Below are 24,793 nucleotides of genomic sequence, written 5' to 3'. Positions count from 1 at the left end.
TCTGTTGCTGAGTGGTGGCCGGGTATGGAGGCGAAGGCGGCACCCAAGCCATCTGCAGGCGGCACGTGCTCGGTGTCGGCAGAGGAGACCGAAAAGTGGATGGAGGAGGCAATGCGCATGGTGAGGAGCCCGGGAGGTGGATGCTGCGGGGTGGGACCTTTCTCTAGCCCTCAACCCGACCCCGGCATTTGAGCAAACGTTCTTTCTCGTCACCATAATTTTTATGGCAGTCAGATGTTCTGGGTGAACAACTGGCTTTACTGCCTCGAAACTTTCTGTAGTCCATTCTCACAGTGGCTCTGGGCGAAGGAAGGGGAGGAAATACAGAAATTATTTGTTTCATTGGGGTGGAGTATGCTGCAGACTTAACATTCTGTCGCTGGCTGGCATGTGCTGCCTCCCTTTCCTTTCCGTGGTCACACACTCTCCAATCTACAAAGTCACATTATTTGAGGTTTTGGCCCTTGGAACATGTCCAGCAGAAGGAAGGAAACAGAACGTTTCTGGTAGACAGCAGTATGGAAACAAGTCCCTGTACAATCGGCGTCTCGCATTCATTCATTATTTCCTCTGCCCTTTTACTTCCTTCCCTCACTCCTTTCGGGACTGCGAAATAAAGGCGGCTTTCAGCAGAATGGTGTGTGCTAGCGAGCTTCTTAACTGGGAAAAAAGTTTGTTTGTAAACATATGTATTTACATTTTAATAACTGTACATACAGCCACGTGCCACACGACCTGTAGGTAAAGGTCGTTATCCTGGAGCATTAAATCTACTCACCTTAGCCCTATTGACCCATCCAAGTACTAACCAGCCCTGACCCTGCTTAGCTTCCGAGATCGAGGGACATTCAGGGTGGTATGGAGGTAGACAACACTAGTTTATGTGTAGACTTCTGGGCTAACCACTTTTGCTACCTTTTAGGTTGACCTTGGGCTAGCACATATAAATACATTTACATACGTTTACAAACAAACCTTTATCCCAGTTAAGAAGCTCGCTAGCACTTTTCAGCTCCATTATAATCTTATAGGACCACATATACAGCGGTGGTCCTATAGGATTATAATGAAGCTGAAAAGTTCCTATTGCCTAGTGACATGTAGCCCTCCTAACAAGTACTTTTTTTCCTTTAAGACCTTGAAGAAACGCGTATATGCCAAAACCCAAGAAGCAGCTGCCTCCTTAATCCTGTGTAGGAGGACGTAAACTATGGAATCACATCCCTAGGTGTTTATAATACAATTAAGAGACAAAAAATGTCAAAGCCAAAGAGGTCTAGAAATTCTTTGAAAACATCTACATGTTTAAAAAGATACAAAGTAGCATGGCCAGATGCAGTGGCTCATGCCTATAATCCCAAAACTTTGGAAGGCAGAAGCAAGAGGATCTCTTGATCTCAAAAGCTGAAGAACAGCCTGGGCAACATAGCCAGACCCTGTCACTACTAAATAAAAATTTAAGAATTAGTAGGGCATGGTGGCATGTGCCTGTAGTCCTAGCTACTCAGGAGGCTCACGCAGGAGGTTTGCTTGAGCCCTGGGAGATTGAGGCTGCAGTGAGCCGTGTCTGTGCCACTGTACTCCAACCTGGGAGACAGAGCCAGACCCTGTCTCAAAAAAGAAAAAAAGATACAAAGTAAAGGAAATACAAAGAAGGAAAATATTTGCGACATATATAAAAGGACAGGTTTAATAACCGTAACATATAATTTATATAAAATCTAAGTACTTTCCGAAGTAAAAGGAAAGATGTATACCCTAATACTGAAAAGGTCAAAGGCTATGAATATATTTCTTTTTAAAATTTCTTTTTATTTTTTAAATTTTTTTTTTGGTTTAGACAGGGTCTCTCTGTGTTGCCCAAGCTGGTCTTGAACTCCTGGGCCCAGGCAGTTGTCCCACCTCAGCCTCCCAAAGTGCTGGGATTACAGGTGTGAGTCACCACACCTCACCTGAACATGATATTTCTAGAAGAAGTGACGAGTAGCCAGCAAATAAATGAATACACAATTTCACTATTAATGAAATTCAAATTAAAATGATACACAATTTTTCACCTGTTAAATTGGCAAAAGTGAAAGCAATTTTAATGCTTGGTGATAATAAGGGTGTGCATGTTTGAGGTGTTTGTTGGTTGGGAGGAGCTGAATTTAGAACACCTTTTTTTTTGTATGTAACATGTATATTACAGTTTTTATTTAATATGCTGATAAAGTTAACTCTAGTTAAGCCAAAGTTGAAAGTTTTAAGTTTAATTTACTTTTTTTAAATTATTATACTTTAAGTTCTAGGGTACATGTGCACAATGTGCAGGTTTGTTACATATGTATACATGTGCCATGTTGGTGTGCTGCACCTATTAACTCGTCATTTACATTAGGTATATCTCCTAATGCTATCCCTCCCCTCTCCCCCAACCCCATGACAGGCCCCGGTGTGTGATGTTCCCCACCCTGTGTTCAAGTGTTCTCATTGTTCAATTCCCACTTATGAGTGAGAACATGCAGTGTTTGGTTTTCTGTCCTTGTGATAGTTTGCTCAGAATGAGGTTTCCAGCTTCATCCATGTCCCTACAAATGAAAAGGATGAGCTCATCCTTTTTTATGGCTGCATAGTATTCCATGGTGTATATGTGCCACATTTTCTTAATCCAGTCTATCATTGATGGACATTTGGGTTTGTTCCAAGTCCTTGCTATTGTGAATAGTGCCACAGTAAACATACGTGTGCATGTGTCTTTATAGCAGCGTGATTTATAATCGTTTGGGTATATGCTCAGTAATGGGATGGCTGGGTCAAATGGCATTTCTAGTTCTAGATCCTTGAGGAATTGCCACACTGTCTTCCACAGTGGTTGAACTAGTTTACAGTCCCACCAATAGTATAAAAGCATAGAACACCCTTTTATTAGGACAATTTGGCTAGGTAAATATAAAAGGCCTTAAAAGTGAGCTTATCCTTTGATCCAGTAATGCCCTTTTTTTTTTTTTCCAAAGTGAAAATATTTTAATGTTTTCTTTTTCTGTTTATGTAAATAATTCATGGTCATAAAAAATTCAAACTATAAAAAAGGGTTAACAAATTATGTAAAAATTACCTAAAAGTCCTACTATTAGAGACAATACTATTAGTATTTTGGGAGCATCCTTCCATATCTCTGTGTCCATATGTAAACAGCCATATGTACTTTTGCATAAGTGGAATTATATATTCTCTTTTTGATTATCAGCAGTTTTTTTGGTAGTCTTGATATTAGTCACTCCTCCCTACCTCACGGTATTTCTGTTGCTATGGAGTGACTACCTAAAATGGGACAAAGGATGTATGTGCTTTGAAATTATATAGATATTCCTGTATTGCCTTCTAAAACCATGATGCCTAATATCGTAGCCACTAACCACATGTGTCTATTTAAGTTTAAATTAATTAAGGTGAAATAAAATAAAATCCAGCTCCTCAGTTGTATTAGCCACATTTCAAGTAGTCAGCAGCCACATATGACCACTGGCTACCGTATTGTACATTACAGATCAAAGGACATTTCCATCACTACAAAAGGATCTGTTGGATAGCATATAAGGTTATCAACTTTACTGCTTTTTAATAAAACCATTATTTTTCGTGGCAGGTTTCTTTCTGAGAGCTAAGCATAGCATCATCATAGGTTATCGTTTTAATCATAAGGAGAAATAGTGTACAACCTTTACAAAATCATGTGATGAAAAAATATTACCCAATATAGGGAAAGGTTAACCATACATTTCTAAATGAAAAAGGCAGACTGCTGAACTGTATATATAGTGTAAATCTATTTGACTTTTTAAAAACTGTAAATATGTGTATGCAGGGCACAGGAAAAAACAGAAAAAACCTCCGTTGCCTCAGAATAACAGGGATTATATTTTGGGGTATTGGGATTCTTAGTGGGGTTTTTTTTTTTTTTGATACATGAGGGTTTTTTTTTTTTTTTTTATCCCTAAGTTCTCCACCTTGAACATATCTTACTTTATAATTAGGAGAAAAGAAAGATTGACTATATATATATATATTTATAGAAAAAAAGTTGCAAGTTTTCTAGAAAAAAAGTCAATTGTATTTTTTTGTAGTATGCATTTTTGGGGCAGTTGGTATTAATATAACATTATGCTAGGCTCTTAGGGAAATGCGAAAAGAAAGCAAACACCACAGACACCATTTCAACAAATATGGTATGATTACCATTTCAACAAATGTGGTATGATTAAGTTTTTGCTATGTGTTATACCTTGTGCTGCGTGCATAGGCTGCAGAGGTGAGCAAGAGAAGCTTCATAGTGCCTGGATCTAGTGCTTGCCTTCCAGGAACATACTGTTTAGTTGATGAAATTAAGCCAAGCACAGATGAAGAGGCTGGTAAGTAACATGTCCAAAGACCACAAGAGAGAGATGTAAAGTGCTGTCAGATAACAGCTGGCAAGGTCCTTCAACACATCCGTTGAGATAAATGATAGAATTCCTTCTAAATTTTAAGGAACCAAAAGGATGTGGGCTGGTGGAAAGGAAAGGTTGATCCAAGCAAAGATACTGTCATGTACAAAGAAGAGCTTTGTTTTGGGTTAGAAGGAGATCTAGCTATCTGTCTAGAACAGGGCTCCCTAACCTTGGGCTAAGGTTTAGCGGGATCTATGAACCCTGAAACTACATATAAAATATTATGTGCATGTGCCTTTTGCAAGTGAGACAGTCTATAACTTTCATCAGAGTCTAAAAGGGGATTTCTGCTCTGAAAAGGTTAATAACCTAAATGAATAATGAAAAGTTAGGTTGGTTCGGCTGGCCAGTGGGAGGATGGGTGATAGTTGGGAGACCTTCAGTGCCATATTGAAGAATTTAAAGTTGATGGAGTAAAAACATCATCACTTTTTAAACCTCCAAAGTTAAACTATATAACTTTCTGCTAATTACTCAGAGTAATCACTCAGAAGAGAGTAATTAGCAGAAACAGTTATATACTTTAACCTTTTGGACAGGATGATGTTCTACCTGAGAGTTGTTCTGGCTAACTTGTTTGTTCCCCCTAATTTTTTATCTTTATAGGAAATATTTCTTTAAGGACTCATCAGACTCTGTGCAAACAAGGTCTGTTTCCATCTCTCCCCCTTTTATCATGACATCACTAGAAAGCAATTTATAGTAGTAATGTCTTTGGAGAAAATAATAAACTATGAAGTCTCTTCCATCTAGGTGCTTTCATTATCTGTAACTGGGCAGGCCCTGACTAGAGAAAAAAAAGAAATTATATTCAAAGACAAAATAGAGACCAGTGTTTGGGCTGGGAAGAACAGAGATTTTATTCTTTAATTTTGAAGGTTGATCATTTGTTACTTTACGCAAGACCTAGTAGCTATTTTTAAATAATATCTGACCTTGGTCTTTCCCCCTCAAAAAGGCAAGGAAGGTTAAATTCAAAGCAACCTGCACAAATTTCAGACCCATTTTCCTGAGCTTTTTTGCATTTGTGAAGAAGTGATCAGACTTGACAGTACAGTTGTTGGGAGTGTTTGAAAGTATGATATGGGTATGGGGTGAAATTGATTTCCAGCTTAATTAAATCTATTGTGAACTTGTTAATGAAGCAAACCTATGTGTTAATAGTTGAAGAGGAGTTCCCCTCAACTCACTTCCATGGGACTTTGTGTTATTCTCACCGCCCCCTCCCCTGCCTACCATTCCAGTTGCTTACCCACTCATCCTCATCATGACAGGCTCGGCCATTCCTCATCAATGACGTTATTTGTCTCTCTTAGGAGGACATTTGTGATTACATTTAGGGCCCACCTGGATTTGGGATAATCTCTCCATCTCAAGATCCTCAACATATATTTTTTGCATGAATAAATGATTTGTCTTTTCTGTGTACCTGGATCTCTGTGTCATTCTACACTTACCTTAAATAAAATTCTTAGTATAATAATTGCCATAGCTACACTGGTAGTTAGCATTTCCATTCTCCTTAACCGTCCGTCTTCTTCTTGGCTTTCTTCTCTATAGTAGCTTATGGTGCATTTGTCTGTATTAACCAAACCTCGGAACTCTTCAAGCCTTTTGAACTTGCATAAACTGGACATGCTTTAACCAGTATCACAGAACTGGGACACAACCAGCCTGTGGATAGTTCAAAAAACAGTCCTGAATGCAGTCTTATTGCATCAGATACTGTCTTCTCACATCTCTCCATGCCCCATCTCTGACCCACCAACCAGATGGAGAAAAGAGAGGCCCAGTTTGCTCCTGCTGTGGGCCTCTCCTTTTTGCTGTAATGGCCAAATGAAGAAAAAGTGTCTGTTGAGCATGGTGGGAGTAACTGAGGAAATCCTGTATGCCTTATAATAGGAAGTTGTCACTAGTTAAATAAAGTAGAACTGGGAGTAAGAGACTAGTGCAGGAGACAGAAGACACTGTTTTAACAATGCCTTCAACTTTGCACTTTATATGCCCTATGATGTGTATAAGTACGTGCACTTAAGTGAGAATCAAGTCTTCCAAAGTCTCTTCAGGGCTGCCACAGTAAGGAATACCTTGCCTTTCCGGAAACGGCTGTACAGCAGTTATATTCTTTTGACTGCATTGAGATGGAAACGAATGTACACTAGTCCAAGGGTTGTACTCTTCCCTTATTCTGCCTCTCAGAGGCAGTATCAGGTTATACTGAGGCATAACGTGCCTGCTTAAGCTCTCCGCCTGAAGGTAGAGTTAATTTTCCTAGGGCCCAGGGCTGCTATCATGGGGCAAGAAGAAAAATGAATGGCCTGTGATAAGGGGAACTTTGAGAATATAATAATTGGTTTGCCATTCCTGGGATGGTAGTCATGGAAGTGTTCCTAAACTTGTTTTTCTCACTGATTTTTTTCAGTTGAGGTATACTTTATATACAGTGAGATGCACAGGTTGTAAATGTATCCTTCAGTCTCTTTTGAATAATGCAAACATCTCTATAATCCATGCCTTTATCAAGATCCAGAAAGTTTTCACCACCTCAGAAAATTTTTTTGTGTACCTCCCCAATCAATCTGCACATCCTCCTCCATGAAGCAACCACTGTTCCAGTTTCTGTCATTGTAGTTTAGTTTTATCTATTCTGGTACTTTGTGCAAAAGGAATCATATAGTATGTGTGCTTTTGTGTGTGACTTCCTTTACTTAGCATGTCTATGAGGCTCATCCATGTTGTCACAGTATCAGTAGTTCCTTTTTATTGCTGACTAGTATTCCATTATATGAATAGGACACAGTTTGTTTATCCATTTTCCTGTTGATGGCCACCTGTGCAGTTTCAGGTTTTGGCTATTAACATTCTTTTTCAAGGTTTTAGTTCTTTTTTAAGCTTTCTTTCTTCTTTTTTTTTTTTTTTGTAGACACATATTCCCTTGTTTTAAATACTTAGGAGTGGAATTTTGTTACAGACTGTGTGTGTGTTTATTTTTAAAGAAATTTCCAAAATGTTTCTCATAATGATTGTGCCATTTTACGTAGAGTACTTCTAAACTCTTATTGTCTCACATAGAGTAGAAATTGTGGGACAGGGCGACATCCAGTCTGGTTACCTTTAGCTATTGGGACTCTAGAGGATAATTTCTATAATTTTTAGAGAAGCAAAGGAATTTCAATGAGGAAAGGATTGTAATAAAGTATTTATAAGTATTATTTATTCCCCTACCTTTTTGCAAATATGTATTCTATCTCTGAAAAGACACATCGACCCTGGCACTTTAAGAACAGTGGTCAGTCACAGTCTCTTTTGAATGCATCTATTTCCAATGAGAAGAAATCAGGGGCTCTGGACCTATCGAGGGGATTTTTTTTGAGTCTCCCTTAACATGGACACAACACGGAACACGGGCACTAAATACCGTAATGGAACTACATTCCAGAAAAGGGAAAGCTGCACTTCTTTGTTTCAGTCTTTGTACATGTGTATCTTGTTCATGCTGCATCTCTTTCTTTCCTGTACTCTTTTCAAGTATGGAGTATTACATCTTATATTTTCCACTTTGTGTTTCAGGCCAAAGAAGCCCTCGAAAATACTGAAGTTCCTGTTGGCTGCCTTATGGTCTACAACAGTGAAGTTGTAGGGAAGGGGAGAAATGAAGTTAACCAAACCAAAAATGTATGTGAGTTGAGCAGTATAATTGCAAACATACGGTAGTGATGGGTGGACTGGAGAGAATTTACCACAGTTGGTGTGAAGGTGAGACTGAATATAGTCCCATAGCTGCCAGTGGTGGGTAGCTTTTCTTAATGTCTCTCTTTTTCAGTATTATTTTCTTCCTGATTTTGAAAGTGATACATGCCGATTTTTTTTATTGTGGAAAATTCAGAACAATTTAGTGAAGCCATAAAATCTTAGTGAATAATTTTCTGTTTCATAGAGTTTTACTCTAATGCTTGAGTGAAACCCAAGAGAGGATTTTATTTCATCAGAATGTCAGCATGGAAGAAATAAGTCTGTCTCTACTTTAAGCCAATCTAATATATGAAATTTTCGTTTTACGGAATAGGTCAATTTAACTCATAATGCATTCTTTTTTAGTACCTTTAAATAATATTTTCATCCTAGTAAATTAAAAAAGTATCCTCAATGTATAGCTTTGGAGGGAGGTGTGAGGATTATATAAAGGAAGCTATTTCTGTATCAGATAATTCAACAAAATAGGGTCTTCAACACCAACTGCCTCTGTAGCTACATGCAGTATGTACATTTTAATAGCTTATATGACTTTTATTGTGGTTAGGTTGGGAAGTTCATGGTTCAAGGCAATGCTTCTTAAACGTGGTATCACAATAGTGTGTCATGATAAGTATACTTGGGAAGTATAAGTAAACTACCAAATTTTATGATTACAAAAATTCCTAGGTGGACTCAAAGATCACTTATACCTGTAATGCCATTCACACAGACTTTTATCTTGTCATGTGATTTTGGGAGCCAGAGAATAAGCTGATGTTGATACCAGTGCTATGGGAACTAGTTCATCTATCAATCACATCTATTGAAAAGAAAACTGATATTTAGCAAAACATGTGTAAAATAGGAATCCAGATTCACAAATCATTTATTTACTTACTTGTTTTTGGCCATAAAATAGAACAGGATTATATTTTAATACATAACTTCTGTACAACCAAAAAAATAAAACACCACAGTAAAATAAACAGGAATAAACATGGTATTTCATTTGCAATGCTTGACAAAATGTTCACATCCTTAATCAGAAATGAGCTCTTAGAAAAAGTAACAAAGAGACTAATATTACAAGGGAAGTGAAAATAAAAGGAATGGAGGAAAATGAAATAACAACCAATAAGGCTATATGAAGATGATCTAACTTAACTTTAGCAGAAGAAAAAAGCAATTTCTTTGTAACATTACATTATCAGTGATTAAAAATACTGATATCTAATGTTTGAACAGTTTTAGGAAATGGGAAACATTCAAACACTGGGAAAGCTTACATCGATTATAGGAAATTTACTCAAAATGTAGATTTTGCATATACTTCGCCCCAGCAGTTGCAATCAATAGGAACTGTTCCAACAAAGTAGTTGGACAATTCAGATTTATATATAACCATGTTCACTGCATAGAAAATCTGTAGTTAATATGTCAGCCCCCAAAAAACTTTTTTATCAATTTGCTTATGAAAAATAGTAGATCGAAGTGTAGAATTAGAAAGAAAAAAAGCACGTAAATAAAAATACAGTATTTCACAAAGTTCTTTGACCTTTGAATTCTTGAAAAAGACAACTTTTTAATGAATTGGTTTTAAATTTGCCCTGTAATAAGTGAGAAGCATGAATATATGTAAGTCATACTTTTTATTTTTATTTATTTATTTATTTTTTACTATGGAAATGCTTTAATAGAGGTGAACACACAGCAAGAACAGCAAGTGCCCACACAGACATGGCTATCACAGAACACATTGTGGGTAAATGAGAATTCATACCGCCCCCACCCTTAACCCAGTAACAGAAGGCTCTAGGCCCGCATTTCCTCAGTCCACTCCTCAGACTCTCCCTCCTCCTCAACAGTGGCATCCTGATACTGTTGGTACTCTGATACCAGGTCATTCCTGTTGCTCTCAGCCTCAGTGAATTCCATCTCATTCTTGCCCTCGCCCGTGTACCAGTGCAGGAAGGCCTTGCACCTGACCATAGCTGTGAGCTGCTCTGAGACGTGCCTGAGCAGCTCCTGGATGGCCGTGTTGTTACTGATGAAAGTGGTGGACATTTTTAGCCCTGGGGATGCGATGTCCCAGAAAGCTGTTTTCCCATTGTAGGGAATCCAGTCAGCAAAGTAGCTGCTGTTCTTGGTTTGGACATTAAGCATTTTCTCCTCTACCTCCCTCATGGACATCCAGCCCCTGAAAATGGCAGCCTCTGTTAGGTAGAGGCCATACTGGGGGTCATAGGCAGCCATCATGTTCTTGGCATCAGACATCTGCTGGGGGAGTTCAGCCACTGTCAGGGCCTTCTTTGTTGTTTAAATGCTTATTTTGAAATAACTTTTTAAAATTTCAAATACAGAAAGTAGAAGCAGTTCTATTCTCATTTCTCTATGCAGAACTATTAAAATTTTGCCATATTCTTCCAGTTTTCTTTCATATAAATCATATAACAATATACAAATATATACAGTCTCTTAATTTTAACTCACATGTACAATAATTTCAAACAATGTTAAAATAATTACCATTATAACACTGAGAAGTATTATTTAACTGTCAGGGTAGTCATTCCCATATAGAATTAACATTTTTAAATTAGCCATTACCTTTTCAATTAGAAAAAACAGAAGCATGTACACATACTTCTGCAAACAATTAGCTGATGTTTGTTGAAAAATGACATAATTTTAAATATCAATTTAAAATACTGTAAAACATACAAAAATTTTTTTTGAAAAATTTTTTGAAGAATTTAAAAAAATGTTTTAATTACATTCATGTTGAATCACAAAGCAGTTATTAAGAGGATATTAAAACATGAGATTAGTAATAAACATAATACAGCAATTAATGAATGTATAGATACTTAGGAGTAGAATTCTTTATTTTAAATCGTGGTCATATTTTCCAATTTGCATTTTGTGTATGACATCTTAAGATGAGAACTTTGAATGTCCTAACAATATCCATCTAACCCCATCCAGTGACTGGGGTTTCTTCTGTATGCTGAAATTAACCCGGGTTTATTTTGTTATTCCGTGTCATAAAGAAGATTACTCTATAACTACAGCATAGAAAGACTCTTGACCCCAAATGAGAAGACCTGAGTTCTACTTTTGGATCTGATACCACCACCACCACCCAGTCGCCACCACCACCTCCTCTCCCAGCTGTATGTGATTAACACATGCCAGCTTTGCTTAGCTTCTTTTTCTTTAGTAGTAAAAGAGTTGACTGAGATGATTGAGTTCAGCAATTGTTTATTGAGAGCTATAGGGAGATTTGATTCCATAATTCTACATCTGATTTTTTGAAAGCACGTAAGTTGGGGAAACCCTTTTTTTTTTTTTTTTTTTTTTTAAACTCTACACTTAGTTTTGGTGTGCAGCCAGGTTTGGGAACCTCTTCTCTAAAGTACCTTCCATCTCTGGTAATTAATTCTGTGATTCACCCACGTAGCCCCTTGGCCAGCTCCACTCCCATCTGCCTCTAGCTTCCGTGGCATCTTGGGCCACTGTGCTGGCACTTTTCATGCCCTGCCCTATCTCACACGTAAATGAGCCCCACCAGATTTTATGCTTGTTGAGGACAGAGACTTTTTATCCTACACAGAATTTATTTAGCCCAGTGGCTTGTGCGTAGTTAGCACTCAGTGTAAATTATTGATAAATGCTATTGTCATGAATATTCTAAATAATTATTCCATATAGAATCTATGATTCACTTTAAGCTATTTTAGTAAGGGAGAAAGAAAAGAAGACAAGAGCTAGCAGAGTACATGTGTAGTATTATGTGGCACCATGCTTCATGTGATTCAGATTTATAAGGTTTATAAGTGTAGATACCAGTGTATACCATTTTACATATGGGGAATCCTAGACTTACAGAAGTTAAGTTACTTGCCTAAGTCCACATAATTAGTAATGTCACTGTCAAGATTCAAATTTAAATGTAGTCAGTTCCACATGCTATGTGATTTCTCCTATCCTCTACTGCTTCCTATGATGTGTCGGAGACCAATACCAAATCTCTACTTCTCTAGAGTCTTCTGGTATATAAAACCTCATTCCCCAAAAGTGTAAGAGATGACATTCCAGTAAACTTAATGTAGATTTGCTTGGAGTGAGGTCAGTGACAGCCTTGAACATATATTTGAAACTAGAGCACAAGCTTATGAAAATTTTGCTTCCCCTGAAATATTCAGAAACCATAGACTTTATCTTTTTTTCTTTGTTTTTTAGACTTACCTTCTCCATGGCATTTTTATTGAAAGAGTTTCCCCTAAGGCACTTAGGTACCTAACTAAAAATACAGCATGATTCCTATGGCATCTCTGATTAGGTATCTTTCGCAAATGAGGTTATGGTACTTGAATTGGGGAATATGTTGTCCACTGCTAAGGGTGTCTTGAAACTGTATTCATTAAAATATTGGCAGAAAGGATAGGCGCATATTTTGTACTTAGTTTTTGTATATTTGTAAAACAGTAGTCACATGAAGCAAACAGCATCAGTGCAAGCCCCTTTCTCTTTTCAGGCTACTCGACATGCAGAAATGGTGGCCATCGATCAGGTCCTCGATTGGTGTCGTCAAAGTGGCAAGAGTCCCTCTGAAGTATTTGAACACACTGTGTTATATGTCACTGTGGAGCCGTGCATTATGTGTGCAGCTGCTCTCCGCCTGATGAGTATCCTTTGACTTCATGAGTTAATGTATTGTACCATTCGTGTGAACAAGAGAGTGGCCAAACACATAGGCTGTTTTCCAAAATATGAAAACACAGACTTAGGAAACACCTTGTAAAATATAGTGTGTCTTAGCCAAAAAAAGGAAAGCTTTTTAAAAAGTAAAATGACCTATTTCTTTTCATATCAATAAACATAGAATGATTAAACAAATAATCTAGAGAAAGAAAATATTAGAACTGTCTTAAACAGTTATATAAAGATAAATCATAAATTAAGTTGAAGTGGATTATAAAACAGTTTGCAAAGGAAAAGTCCTAAAGAATATGCAGCTAAGTTTTGCCTTTGGATAATGGATTATGAGTGATTTAAATTTTTTTTCTCTGTTTATCTGTTGGTTTGTTTGCCATGAATATCTATTACAATGTATCAAACATTATCAGTAAAAAGTAAATAAGAAGTAAGAAATCCTTTATGATATTCTAATTGTAAACGGAAAATGAGTAAAGTTACAGCTCTTTGGATTGTCTTGCATGGATTAAGCAACTTAAATAGTGCAGAGACTCTGTAGGGACTTCTAAAGATCTTTTTAAAAAATTATTTGAAAATTGAAAAGCTCAGTTTTTTAGTTCCTTATTTTTTATGTACTTATTTTACTATGTATGGATGGATAATTTTAACACTTTAAAAATAATACAGAGGTTTTTGGGTATGATAAAATGTACAGTCTCTATAAAAGGGTTGTTATGGGCAACTTAGAATTCTCTCCTCATCCTGCCTTACAGAGTGGCTAAGCTTTAGTCTATTCTGTATTAGGGCACAGGTTATATTTTATTTGGGGGCAAGAACAGGGAAGAATCTGTTTTTTTTAAAAGGTGAAAATCCCTGGATTAAATTTCTGCATGCTTTCTGGCTCTGACTTCCTAATGATTCTGAAAAAGTGATTTAGGAAAGAGCAGAGAGAGCCCTGAACTGTGAACATTAAGCAACCACATACTCAGTTTTCATTCTGTTTGCAGTTGTTAAATGTCAATTTCTCAATACTTTAACCCCTTTTCTTCTGTGTAACTGGATTGTATGGTTTGTAAGACTAATCGTAAGCTTCACTGTTTTGAAGAGTAGCATGAGCTTTCCTCTCCAGGATGGCTAGTATAAACCTACTCTGATTTTGTCACGATACATACTTGAACTGTACATTCTATGCAGAACCTTAATTCTGTCTTATAAATCCTGCTGGTTGTATATGGCTGTCAGAATGAACGATTTGGTGGTTGTGGCTCTGTTCTAAATATTGCCTCTGCTGACCTACCAAACACTGGGAGACCATTTCAGGTAATACAAACTGCTTATGCTTTTTCTTTCTTGCTAATTATTTTCATCTCTTTATGGGCTTGTGAATAACTAGTGTGTGGCCAGTATATGAAGAAACCATGATAGAATCAGACATCTTGGATCTCAGGGCCTCTGGTGGAGTTCATTTATGCCTCAGTATAAGATGACAGGGAAGAGTTTCTGGATGAGTGCCTACCTCTCTTCATTAACAGACTCCCTCCTGAAGGAGAGTCCACCCTTCCCAGCTGACTCCGAACACTCTTCATCAACACCGTTAGGTATGCCTGAAGACACTCTCTCTGTTGGAGTTTTTATTCAATGAACGTTACCAGCTCTATGCTCTACCAAGTTTGGTGACGCTTGGCCTGTGTCAGTGACGCTAGAGACTATTTACAGCACACACAATATTTTTGCACAAATTTAATCATTTTGCCTGATTGCCACATCCTGATTTTAGTATCTAGCAATCACTGTATTTTCATGTTTTTTTCTGTCTTTTTAATGTCGAAATTTCCCCAGACTTAAGAATCCATGTCTTTAATCTCCTAGAAATTCTCCTTTCCCTTTAATCTTGCCACTTTTCCCAAAGTTTTTAAGGGTCAGACTATGAACAAAAGGAATTTGTATTTCAGAGTTTGGCCTGTGACTATACCCCTACTTTCATTGATTGGTTTGATTGTTTTTCTCTCCAAGATGTAAGGTTACTGTAAAAGTATCATGCTTTAAAAAGAAAAAGCTTTAACAGATGCTGGATATGGCTGGGCAGTTCACTTCAAAAACCTCAGGGGTTCCTAGAATACTTTAAGGACCTATGAAGGACTAAATTTGGCGGAGTCTCACTGAGAACGAGTTTTTAAAACGTTCGTGAGTTTTCTAGCTCAACATTAGCTTTCCTATCAACTTCTGTACATTTGAGAATAGATGCTGTTTAACATTACATCAGAAAAGAAATTGTAATGCAATGATGGAGAGTAAAGGATACAATTGGTTTGATCATTAAAGACATTTAGAAAGTGATTTGATTTTTCCAATCACTTCTATTAGTAGCTCAAATTTTGCTTACATAACTCTTTGCAAATGAATTGCTGACTCCATATTTCCTTTATGAGAGTGATCTAAATAATTTTTCAGTTTCTGGGCAGAACAAAGATGAGTCTTTTGATGTCAGACATGGGTGGAATATTTCTCTCCAACATGTCAGTGACATGAGGGCACAAACACAGTCCTTTCTCACACATCTTTGTAGTCGATGCAGCAGAACCCAAACAAGTTCATTTGCAGTGTGTATACCTAGCCACATCGGCTCAGCTGCAAATCAATGCCTGCGGCTTGCAGCCATATCTCCAGGCTGAATGCCAAATTATGGTTTTTTTAAAGGTGCTTTTAGATTCTAAGGAAAACAGTGGTGGCCCAGGCTCTGAATGCTGGGTATTCTTTTTTTTTATTCGTCTGGGCTTAGGAGGCAGCAGGTAATTGGGAGGTGGGATACTGTTTCTTACTGCAGAATTACAGATTCTTTTCATACTGTAGTATAAGCAGCATTAAAATTTGTAGAGGCCTACAGAACTATTCTTTTCAAAGAAGATGGTGATTAATCGTAACACCTGTTCTGTTTTTTAAAATTTTTATTTTATGGCCAGGTGCAGTGGCTCACGCCTGTAATCCCAGCACTTTGGGAGGCCAAGGCGGGCAGATCACGAGGTCAGGAGATCAAGACCATCCTGGCTAACACTGTGAAACCCCGTCTGTACTAAAAATACAAAAAATTAGCCGGGCATGGTGGCGGGCGCCTGTGATCCCAGCTACTTGGGAGGCTGAGGCAGGAGAATGGCGTGAACCCGGGAGGCGGAGCTCGCAGTGAGTGAGCCGAGATTGCACCACTGCACTCCAGCCTGGGTGACAGAGTGAGACTCTGTCTCAAAAAAAAAAAAATTATTATTAATGTGTGCTTTTTATTAACGCCACAAATTTGTTGCTATAATGGATACTTGAAAATATAAATAATAAGTTATCTTGGTGTGTTAGAGCAGTGCAGTTTCCTTCGAGGCCTGTAACTCAGCGGTTCTCATCCCTGACTGCCCGTTAGAATCAGAAGGAGGCTTCTGCGCCTGACTCTGCTCAGTCCCTGCCGCAGACCATCTGAATCAGAAGGCAGGGGGCCAACAGCGCTGTGTTTCCAGAGAGTTCCAAGCGGTTCTCCTGAACCACCATGGTTGAGAACCACTGCTCTCATCCCAAGTAAGAGGAGAGGGTTCTGAGTGTGCGAGTGGAGTGGAGGGGGACCTCTGGGGAGCTCCAGCACTTAACACAGCAGGAAGCAGAGAGCAGCTGTGACGGGACTGGCTGGCAGTGGTTAGGATGGTGAAACACTGAGAAGCCAAGGGAGGCAAGAGTGGTCAGACAGAGCAGGTGTGGCCAGTTGCCTCCAGGACTGCAGAGTTGAGGAATCTGAAAGGAGGCCAGTGTTTTGGTCAGTAGGGACCTGGGGATTTCTGAGAGGGCAGACTCAGTGAAGTGCTGGGAACTCAAGCCAGTGAAGATGAGGCCACTGAGGAGTGAAGGCAGGAGCAGGGTGTCAGCCTTTGACGGGACAGGGTGGATGGAAGGTTATTTGTTATGGCGAAGGTTTATTCAGGTGTCAGAGGCCCAGGCAAGGGCAGACTGAAGACACAGGAGAATGGGAGGTTTGTTCTGAACAGCATCTCACAGGAGCTGGTCCTCCTGTCTTCTGTGCCTGTGCTTTCTGGCTCCTTCCTTCCAGATGCTCATTGTGTCACTTCTTGCACTTCAGATGGGTGCGTGGTTTTAAGTCCAAACTCTTCTGACAAGCTTTCAAAGCCGTACATGTTTTTTACCCCATTTTTTGTCTTTCTTTCCTTATGCTTCCTTAATAGTCACCTCCTCCTCTATCAGCTGATTTCCTCACACACAACCCAGGCTTCTTCTTGCCCTTTCCCTGAAATGCTCTGCTTAGCCTCTTTAAATATTCTCTAACTCTAAGGCAAGTTCAAGTTTCATGTTCTTCAGGTAATATTTCATATGATAACACTCCTTACTGATATCACAATTTCTTATTTATTCTTTCACATGTTATGATTTCTTTTCCCCAGTTAGATGCTAAAGATAGAACAAGCTGAATTTTATTTTTTAAAATCCTCTGTAGCAAGGGTTGATAAACTTTATCTGCAAAGGGTTAGCTAGTAAATATTTCACCCTTTGTGAGCCACTTATGTCTCTGTTGCCTAGTCTTTTTTTTTCTTTAACAAAGCTCTTAAGATATAAAAACCATTCTTAGCTCACAATTCTCAGCTATGGAATGGATTTGGTCCACCAAATATAATTTGCCAACCCTAGCTCTATAGCATGGAATGCTTAATGGGCCACTAGTAAATAGGAGCAGATAAAAATAACTAATGCTTAATGAGCACTTATGATGTGCCTGGTATTTAACAGGTATTATCTCACTTAATCCTCACAAAATCCCTCTGAAGTAAGTGCTATTATTGCCAGCATTTTATAAATAAGGCATGGAGAGTTTAAGTGCCTAACCCAAGATCACAAAGCTGGTAACTTCTATAATAGTTGATGGATGAATAACAGTTGATTGGGAGTGATGCCTAACTGAGGCTATATATCGAACATCTTTTGGAAGTGTACCTCCTTACCCATGTTACTAATATCCCCAAAGTTTATTAACATCTGAAATCTGTTTACATAATCATGTATATATATGTTGTTTTTATGGGATACAACACACATTTTCATAGGCCTATGTTTATTCTCAACTTTCTCATTCCATCAGTGTATCCCTGGATATCGGGCTGAGGAAGCAGTGGAAATGTTAAAGACCTTCTACAAACAAGAAAATCCAAATGGTCAGTTTTCTTTTTTTTTTTGAGACGGAGTCTCGCTCTTTCGCCCAGGCCAAATGGTCAGTTTTCTATTGTAGATAATGTACTTCCCTTAAATCCATACAAAGAGAGTCTGCTATGAGCTTACCTCTTCACTTTCTTTTTCTTTTCTATTCTTTTCACAGCACCAAAATCGAAAGTTCGGAAAAAGGAATGTCAGAAATCTTGAACATGTTTTGGTGAAAGAACCAAGTGACCCAAAGTGACCTGGACAAGATTCATAGACTGAAAGCTGTTGACGTCGTTGAATCATATGTTTATATATTGTTTTTAATCTGCGGGAAAATGGTGTCTCTCATCATTTGCTCTGTTAAGGGAACAAATTAGCACTTTTTAGAAGTCTGACAATTGTAAACAGTTATTAGCTTTTCCACAAGCTGATTCCCATTTTAAGATGGGGGAAAATTAAGGTTTGAGGTTTTAGAAATTAGCAAGTAGTACGTACCCCTCTAGCCACAAGTGCCCAGTCCAGGCAAGTGCTGACTTTTTAGAGAATGTGTGGCCAGACCCAGGGACCTGGAGTGTGTCTGGACTGCAGTTTGCCACCCTGAGAACACCTTCTCCAGGACTGGCATTTCAGAGTCAGATTCTTCATTTTTTTGCAGCTGCGATGTTCTCCCAGGGCACTGGGGGCTGTGACTTCTCTCTAAATTGTATATAAGTTGTGTATATAGAGATCGTAATTATATGGTCCTTAGAAAAGACTTTGCTTTTATAAAGCATTTAGAGAAAATGCATACTTTTAAAACAAGTGCTTGAGTTGTCACTTAAAAATTATAGCATATTGCTATAATAAAACCTTATTTATGTCTTATTTGAAGATGAATAGTCTTAAAAGATAAAGACATAAATGGGACAATTGTTATTGAGCAAAAGACCAAATTATCCCGCCCTCGTGGAGCTTATATTCTAGCAAGGGGAGATGGATATGATAGATTACACAGTTTATTGGAGGACAATAAGAGTTACGGCAAAAAGCAAAAGGAACACAGGGTAAAGGGGATCGGTGCCATTTGGTGGTGAGAATACTGACTGAAAAATAGAATGGTCAATTTAATCTGAAACAAACAGTTATTTCTTTTAAGATCCATATAATAAATTTAAAATCTAAAATGTAAAACTTTGAACACAACACTGGAAAGGGTATCCACAGCAGGAAGTCCCCAGTTCACCTCCCTGACTACAGGGCAGCTTTGCACAGCCCCACTGGGCGCACTGTGTGCCTCTGCCCAGAAGGGGGCCTCGCCGTTCCACCAGAAGCTCAGCTCCAATCCCTGGAGGGGCTGCTGCTCCTCAGTTGCATTTCTTCAGTAGATTCATTTCCTTGATGCAAAGCATCTGTATTTGTTGGTTCTGTCATTTGAGCGATGTCTCTGACTTGTTTGTTTTGAATTACATTACAGGCTGGAATGTAATTGTGGTGAAAGTATTTTTATATTGCTGAGAGTAGCAGCTAATCACAGTTACATGCTTCAGAGGACTTATAATTGCTTGGTTTTGTGTGTGTGTGTGTGTGTGTGTGTGTTTTTAACTGCATTTGAAAAGTTTTATGGAGAATATGCATGATTTTAAATCTGTGATAATGTTACGTGCACCTTCAATTTCATCCACTTTAAAAATTATCTTCTCATTAAATTTTAGTGCTTTGACTAGTTTGTTCCTTTTTGCAGTTGGTCGTAATTCATTTCTGGCTTCTTATGCTTTTCTGCAAGCAGATTTCATTGCATTTATTGTGTTCATATCATTTTCTTGGGGATTATTTGTAGGACAACCAACCTGGAGTTTTGCCTCTGTGGAGTACCGCCCAGTAAGTCTGGCTGAGCATCTTATGTCCAGTAGGTTCTTGGTAAACATTTGCTAAATGAAATTACTGATTGAAATTTGGGGAAAAGTGAATAATAAGACTATCTAGAACAAAAAGCCAAAGCCGAAAATAGTATATGAGTATTCTAGCCCAGAGACTGTCACTACTAAAAGAATCAAGGAAATAATAAAATGATAGACAGGGAAGAATAGAAAAGACTTAACAATACACTTATGTTCCATCTTTGCTGTTTTGGAGAATGGTGGATAAGTAGTGTTTCCTGATTCTGAAGCATAGCTGAACAATTTAATTGTGGTTTAGCACCTTTTTGGTTCCCTCTTCAGTGATTGACCTATCGAAAATCTGTCCTAAATGTTTGGACTGGGGCACAGTTCCCTCCATCACTTTGGGGGAAAATCATTAATATGGCATACTGCAGATTGGAGGGCAGGACCGCTGAGGGTGTCATAGACATTAGCTCTGTGGAATTCTGCTAGCATTTCCAAGTGATGATGAGGAATTATAGATATATGTTGAGGTCATTCAGCTTCCTGAGTACCACATTCCCCAGCTACTTAGACATGGGTTAAAATATTAAGATGTCCTAGTTCAAAAGCTTGAATTCAATTGATTGATACTGATAGTGCCTGTCCAAGAGACCAGCTGAAAGATTTGTTTTGTGTACAAAATAGTTCTGAAAGTGGTGAGATACAAAAAGGTTTTAGAATCACTGCCCTGTTGAGAGAAGTTAGGGGGAAATGATTACATTTAGAAGCTGCTAGAGTTATCCAGTGTTTGCTGGTCTTTGCAACAAACTGTGGAGAATGTGTGGTATGTAATGCTTTGGTAGGCTTCAATCACTGATAAAAGATCATGTTAAAATATCTTTGTGCTTTCTTGTTACTTGGCACAACCATCTTTTCCTGTGTTGTATTTGGAGTATCATGGAAAGAAAATAGATGGCCAAGAGCTTCAGTGTAGGCAAGAACTCTTAATTTTTCTTTAAACTTTTTACTAGGAAAAGTATACACACACACACACACACACACACAAACACACACACACACACACACCATGGCCCTTTACCCTGAAATGTTTCGGTATAGTTATTGACTTAAGAAAATTTAACATTGATATACTTGAATCTATCATTTGTATTCCAGTTTTGTCAGCTGACCCAATAATGTCCTGTAAAGAAGTTCTCCCACTGCCCTATAATCCCAGGTCCAGTCTAGGGTCCAGCATTACATTTACTTGTCTTGAATCCAGCTTTTTTTTTTTTTTTTTTAAGGTAGGTCTTACTCTGTCGTCTAGTGGCGTGATCACAGCTCACTGCAGCCTCAACCTGGCTCAAGCAATCCTTCCTCCTCAGCCTCCTGAGTAGCTGGGACCACAGACTCATGTCACCACACCTAATTTTTTTTTGTGTGTGTAGGGACAAGGTCTCACTATGTTGCCCAGGCTGGTCTTGAACTCCTAGACTGAAGCAGTCCTCCTTCCTTGGCCTCCCAAAGCACTGGGATTATAGGCGTGAGCCTCTGCACCTGTCTGCTTTTTGTTCTTTTAGTCTAGAACATTTTCACTGGCTTTCTTTGTCTTTTATGACATTGACATTTTTAAATAATACAGTCATTTTGCCTCCTCTCCGTTTTCTTCTTTTTTAAATAATAGAATGGTCCTTGTTTTAAATTTATTTGATGTTTTCTCATGATTAGATTCAGGTTCTGGGTGACTTTAAGTTCCTCACAGGATATCACATCTGGAGGCACACAAAGGCTGTCACACCAAGGTGATGTCAATTTTGGTCATCTGGTCAAGGTGTTGTCCTATTCCTTCACTATATAATTACTTTTTTTCTCTGTTGCAATCAATAAGCAGTCTGTGGGAAGAGGAGCTGTTACATTTTAAACAGAAAATGTATTTGACACTGATGGAAAGGAGAGGAGGAAAATTAATGACATAAATTTCAAAGCAACTATTAAATTATTTGATTGCATTCCTCCTCTTTTACTATGTCTGCCAAAATTGATTAAAAAATATTTCTAGTAAGAATGTTTTAAATAGTGATATCTTAATAAGCATCAAAATTAAGCCTGAGAAATAAATTATTTCCTTCCTAATTTCCTCCTCAGCAAAAGTAAAAATTATATAAATTTCATTATGCCTGATAAGATAGGCTTTTGGAAAATAGACCTAAGATGTTTCTGATACTGCAGATGACCTGTGGTGATCCAACGGGATAAAGACTCTAGGTAGGTTGTCATTTGGTCATAAAATATGAGTTATCTTGGGTTTCCATAGAGACATCTAGACTTAAAATGTTGTAAGCACTGCTACTTTCAAAACGTCAGTAAAAATAGCAAAAGCCAAAGCTCTTGAAAAAATTACTTAAATCTTTTTTAAAAGTAGTATAGCGCCTTGTTAAAAATTTGTGGTGATGCCAAAGCTTGTCTTTCCCAGTGGTCCTATGTGAACTGGCCTTGAATAGCCCCAGGGAAAACAGACACCAGGAACTGGTTTCTCTGCCTTTTGGCAAAGGAATAAGACTACATTGACTTCATCTATGAAGACAACCGCCAACTATTTCCTTCGTAAATTGCTAATTTTGTGTAGTGAGGAAAGGAGCGATGGGCGACATGATTTTTATGGGTTAGACTGGTGTAAGTTCTGCTGAAAGTTTGACATCTTTAGGATCTTACATTTTCTTCAAGTTGAGCTAATAAGAACAGGCTTGTGACTATTTCTCACCAGATTTCTAAGTAGATATTGGGTTGAACACCACATATCCATGACTATTAAGGAGGCTTCATGGTGTAGTTTGACAAAGGCTCTCTCGACCAAACTTCAGTCAGGCCCTGAGTCCTCTTTTCAACCTGGCCTCCACCTTGGCCCCCATTCTTGATGGGCCTCTACAGCCCAGCTTTAGCAAGAATCCTGCTAAGTCAGTTTAGAGATAATCCCCCATCCTCAATATCTATGAAATTTCTTATCCCCTACTTTCGATGTATAAGTCCTTGGCCTCCCTTCAACGAGAAGCCTGTTAAGTTCATTTTGCAAAAACTCTACTCTTGATATCTCCTCTTAGTAATTTTCTAATCACTGACCCCCTCACTCTGCCCATTAGTTATAAACCCAGACATGTTCTGGTTGTATTCAGAGTTGAGCCTGATCTCTTCCTCTTGTTGCGATAGTTTTAAAAACTATCACTGTAGTCCTGAATTAAGTCTTCCTTACCTTAACAAGTGTCAAAATAAATTTTTCTTTAACATGTTGAAGCATGAACTTGAGAATCTAGAGCAGGAGTCCACAAAGTATGGCCCGTGGGCCATATCCAGCCCGCTACCTGTTTCGGTACCACTCATGACTTAAAAATGGGTCTTGCAATTCTGAGTGATTGAAAAAAAATCAAAAGAAGGATAATATTTAGTGACCCATGAACCTTATATGGCAATCAAATTTCAGTGTCCATAAATAAAGTTACATTGGATGACAGCCATGCCCATTTGTTTCTGTGTTGTCTGTGGCTGCTCTTGTGCTACAATGGCAGAGTTGAGCAGTGGTGACAAACCATGTGACTCAAAGCCTAAAATATTTAGCATCTGGCCCTTCAAGAAAATGTTAGCTGCCCCTGGTCTAGAGTAGGTAAAAGGCTGAGATTGGAAGCTGCTTGTTCAAATTCTGTGATTGGAACCGAATAATGTGGCTCATTGTGAAGCTCATTGTGAATTGCTTCAGTACCACAGTTTTGTTTTTTCCTTTTGAAAAGTTGGTCTATAAATGTAAAGGAAAAATCTAAGACAACAAAACATGTTTTTTGGCTTAGAATGTTTTATTTCCTTATATACATTTTAAGAGAGTGGCAAGGAGAAAAGATAATGTATCATTTTATTTGGGTTTAGAATAAATAATACATTTTATTTATGATCATCATGTTTTAAAATATTGTTTTCTGTTACTATCTCTGTTTTACATCAAGTAAGCTGAGGCACAGGGAGATTATGTAACTTGCCCAAGGTCACAGAGTGCTAAGTGATCACATCACTCAGAAGGAGCTAGTTAAACCAATGTAATAGCCTTCAAGTTTTAGTGGCTTAGAACAAAAGCTTATTTTTCTCATGCCTTGCTTCTTGTCCATCTCAGGTCAGGCCAGGAGCCTAGGCTAAAGGAAACTCCACCACCAGGACATCAGCTGCTGTGGCCAGAGAAGAGAACATGGTGAATAACGCTTCATACCTTAGGGCAGGGCTTCTCAAACTTAAACGTGCATAGGCATCTCCTGGGGAGCTTATTAAATTCACATTCTGATTCAGGAGGTCCTGGAGGGCCTGAGATGCCGTGTTTCTATCAACCTTCTAGGTGGTGCCTATAGTGCTGGACCATGGGCCACACTTTGGGTGAGGAGGGCTTCCTGGCTTTTGCCCAGAAGTGACACATCACTTTTGCTCTCAAAAGAATTCAAGTCACATGGCCATGCCCAACTTCAAGGCAGCAGATAATATAATCCATTATCTACATCAGGGAGAAGAGAATTGGAATTTTTGTGAACAGCTCCAATGAAGAGCAAACAATATGAAGCTAGGATCTGAATTCAGGCAGGCTGGCCCCGGAGTCTGTGCTCTTAATTATAACTATATACAGTCATGGGTCTTGGTCCATTCTCTATAAAGAGAATGCCTGCCAGGCAGACAGCCAGCCAGGGAGTTAGAGTTGACTTGTGTGACTTGACATGGGTGACTTAGGCAGCTTTAGAGTTCAGTGCAGCAGTTCTCAGCATGGTGCTGCAACTCTGAAGTGTTTCAATTCATTTTTTTATCTTAAAGTGCCAACATTTATGAATTATTTTTAAATTAAAAACA

The 24,793-nt window shown here is 38.4% G+C and overlaps 1 protein-coding gene across 1 annotated transcript; it reads left to right on the top strand.

Annotated features, from left to right (window-relative positions):
- Positions 1–6: 6 nt before the first annotated feature.
- ADAT2 (adenosine deaminase tRNA specific 2) lies at positions 7–20,821 on the top strand. Its single transcript, XM_055266023.2, has 6 exons — positions 7–120; positions 8,040–8,144; positions 12,742–12,892; positions 14,116–14,222; positions 18,025–18,097; positions 18,259–20,821. Exons 1-6 carry the CDS (start codon positions 25–27, stop codon positions 18,300–18,302), a joined length of 576 nt encoding a protein of 191 aa, XP_055121998.2. The 5' UTR covers positions 7–24; the 3' UTR covers positions 18,303–20,821.
- Positions 20,822–24,793: the final 3,972 nt, after the last annotated feature.

The sequence above is a fragment of the Symphalangus syndactylus genome, chromosome 2 (genome assembly GCF_028878055.3).
Source record: "Symphalangus syndactylus isolate Jambi chromosome 2, NHGRI_mSymSyn1-v2.1_pri, whole genome shotgun sequence".
NCBI classification, from domain to species: domain Eukaryota; kingdom Metazoa; phylum Chordata; class Mammalia; order Primates; family Hylobatidae; genus Symphalangus; species Symphalangus syndactylus.
The sequence above is the reverse complement of the archived record's forward strand: the minus strand, read 5'-3'. Positions and strand labels throughout refer to the sequence as shown.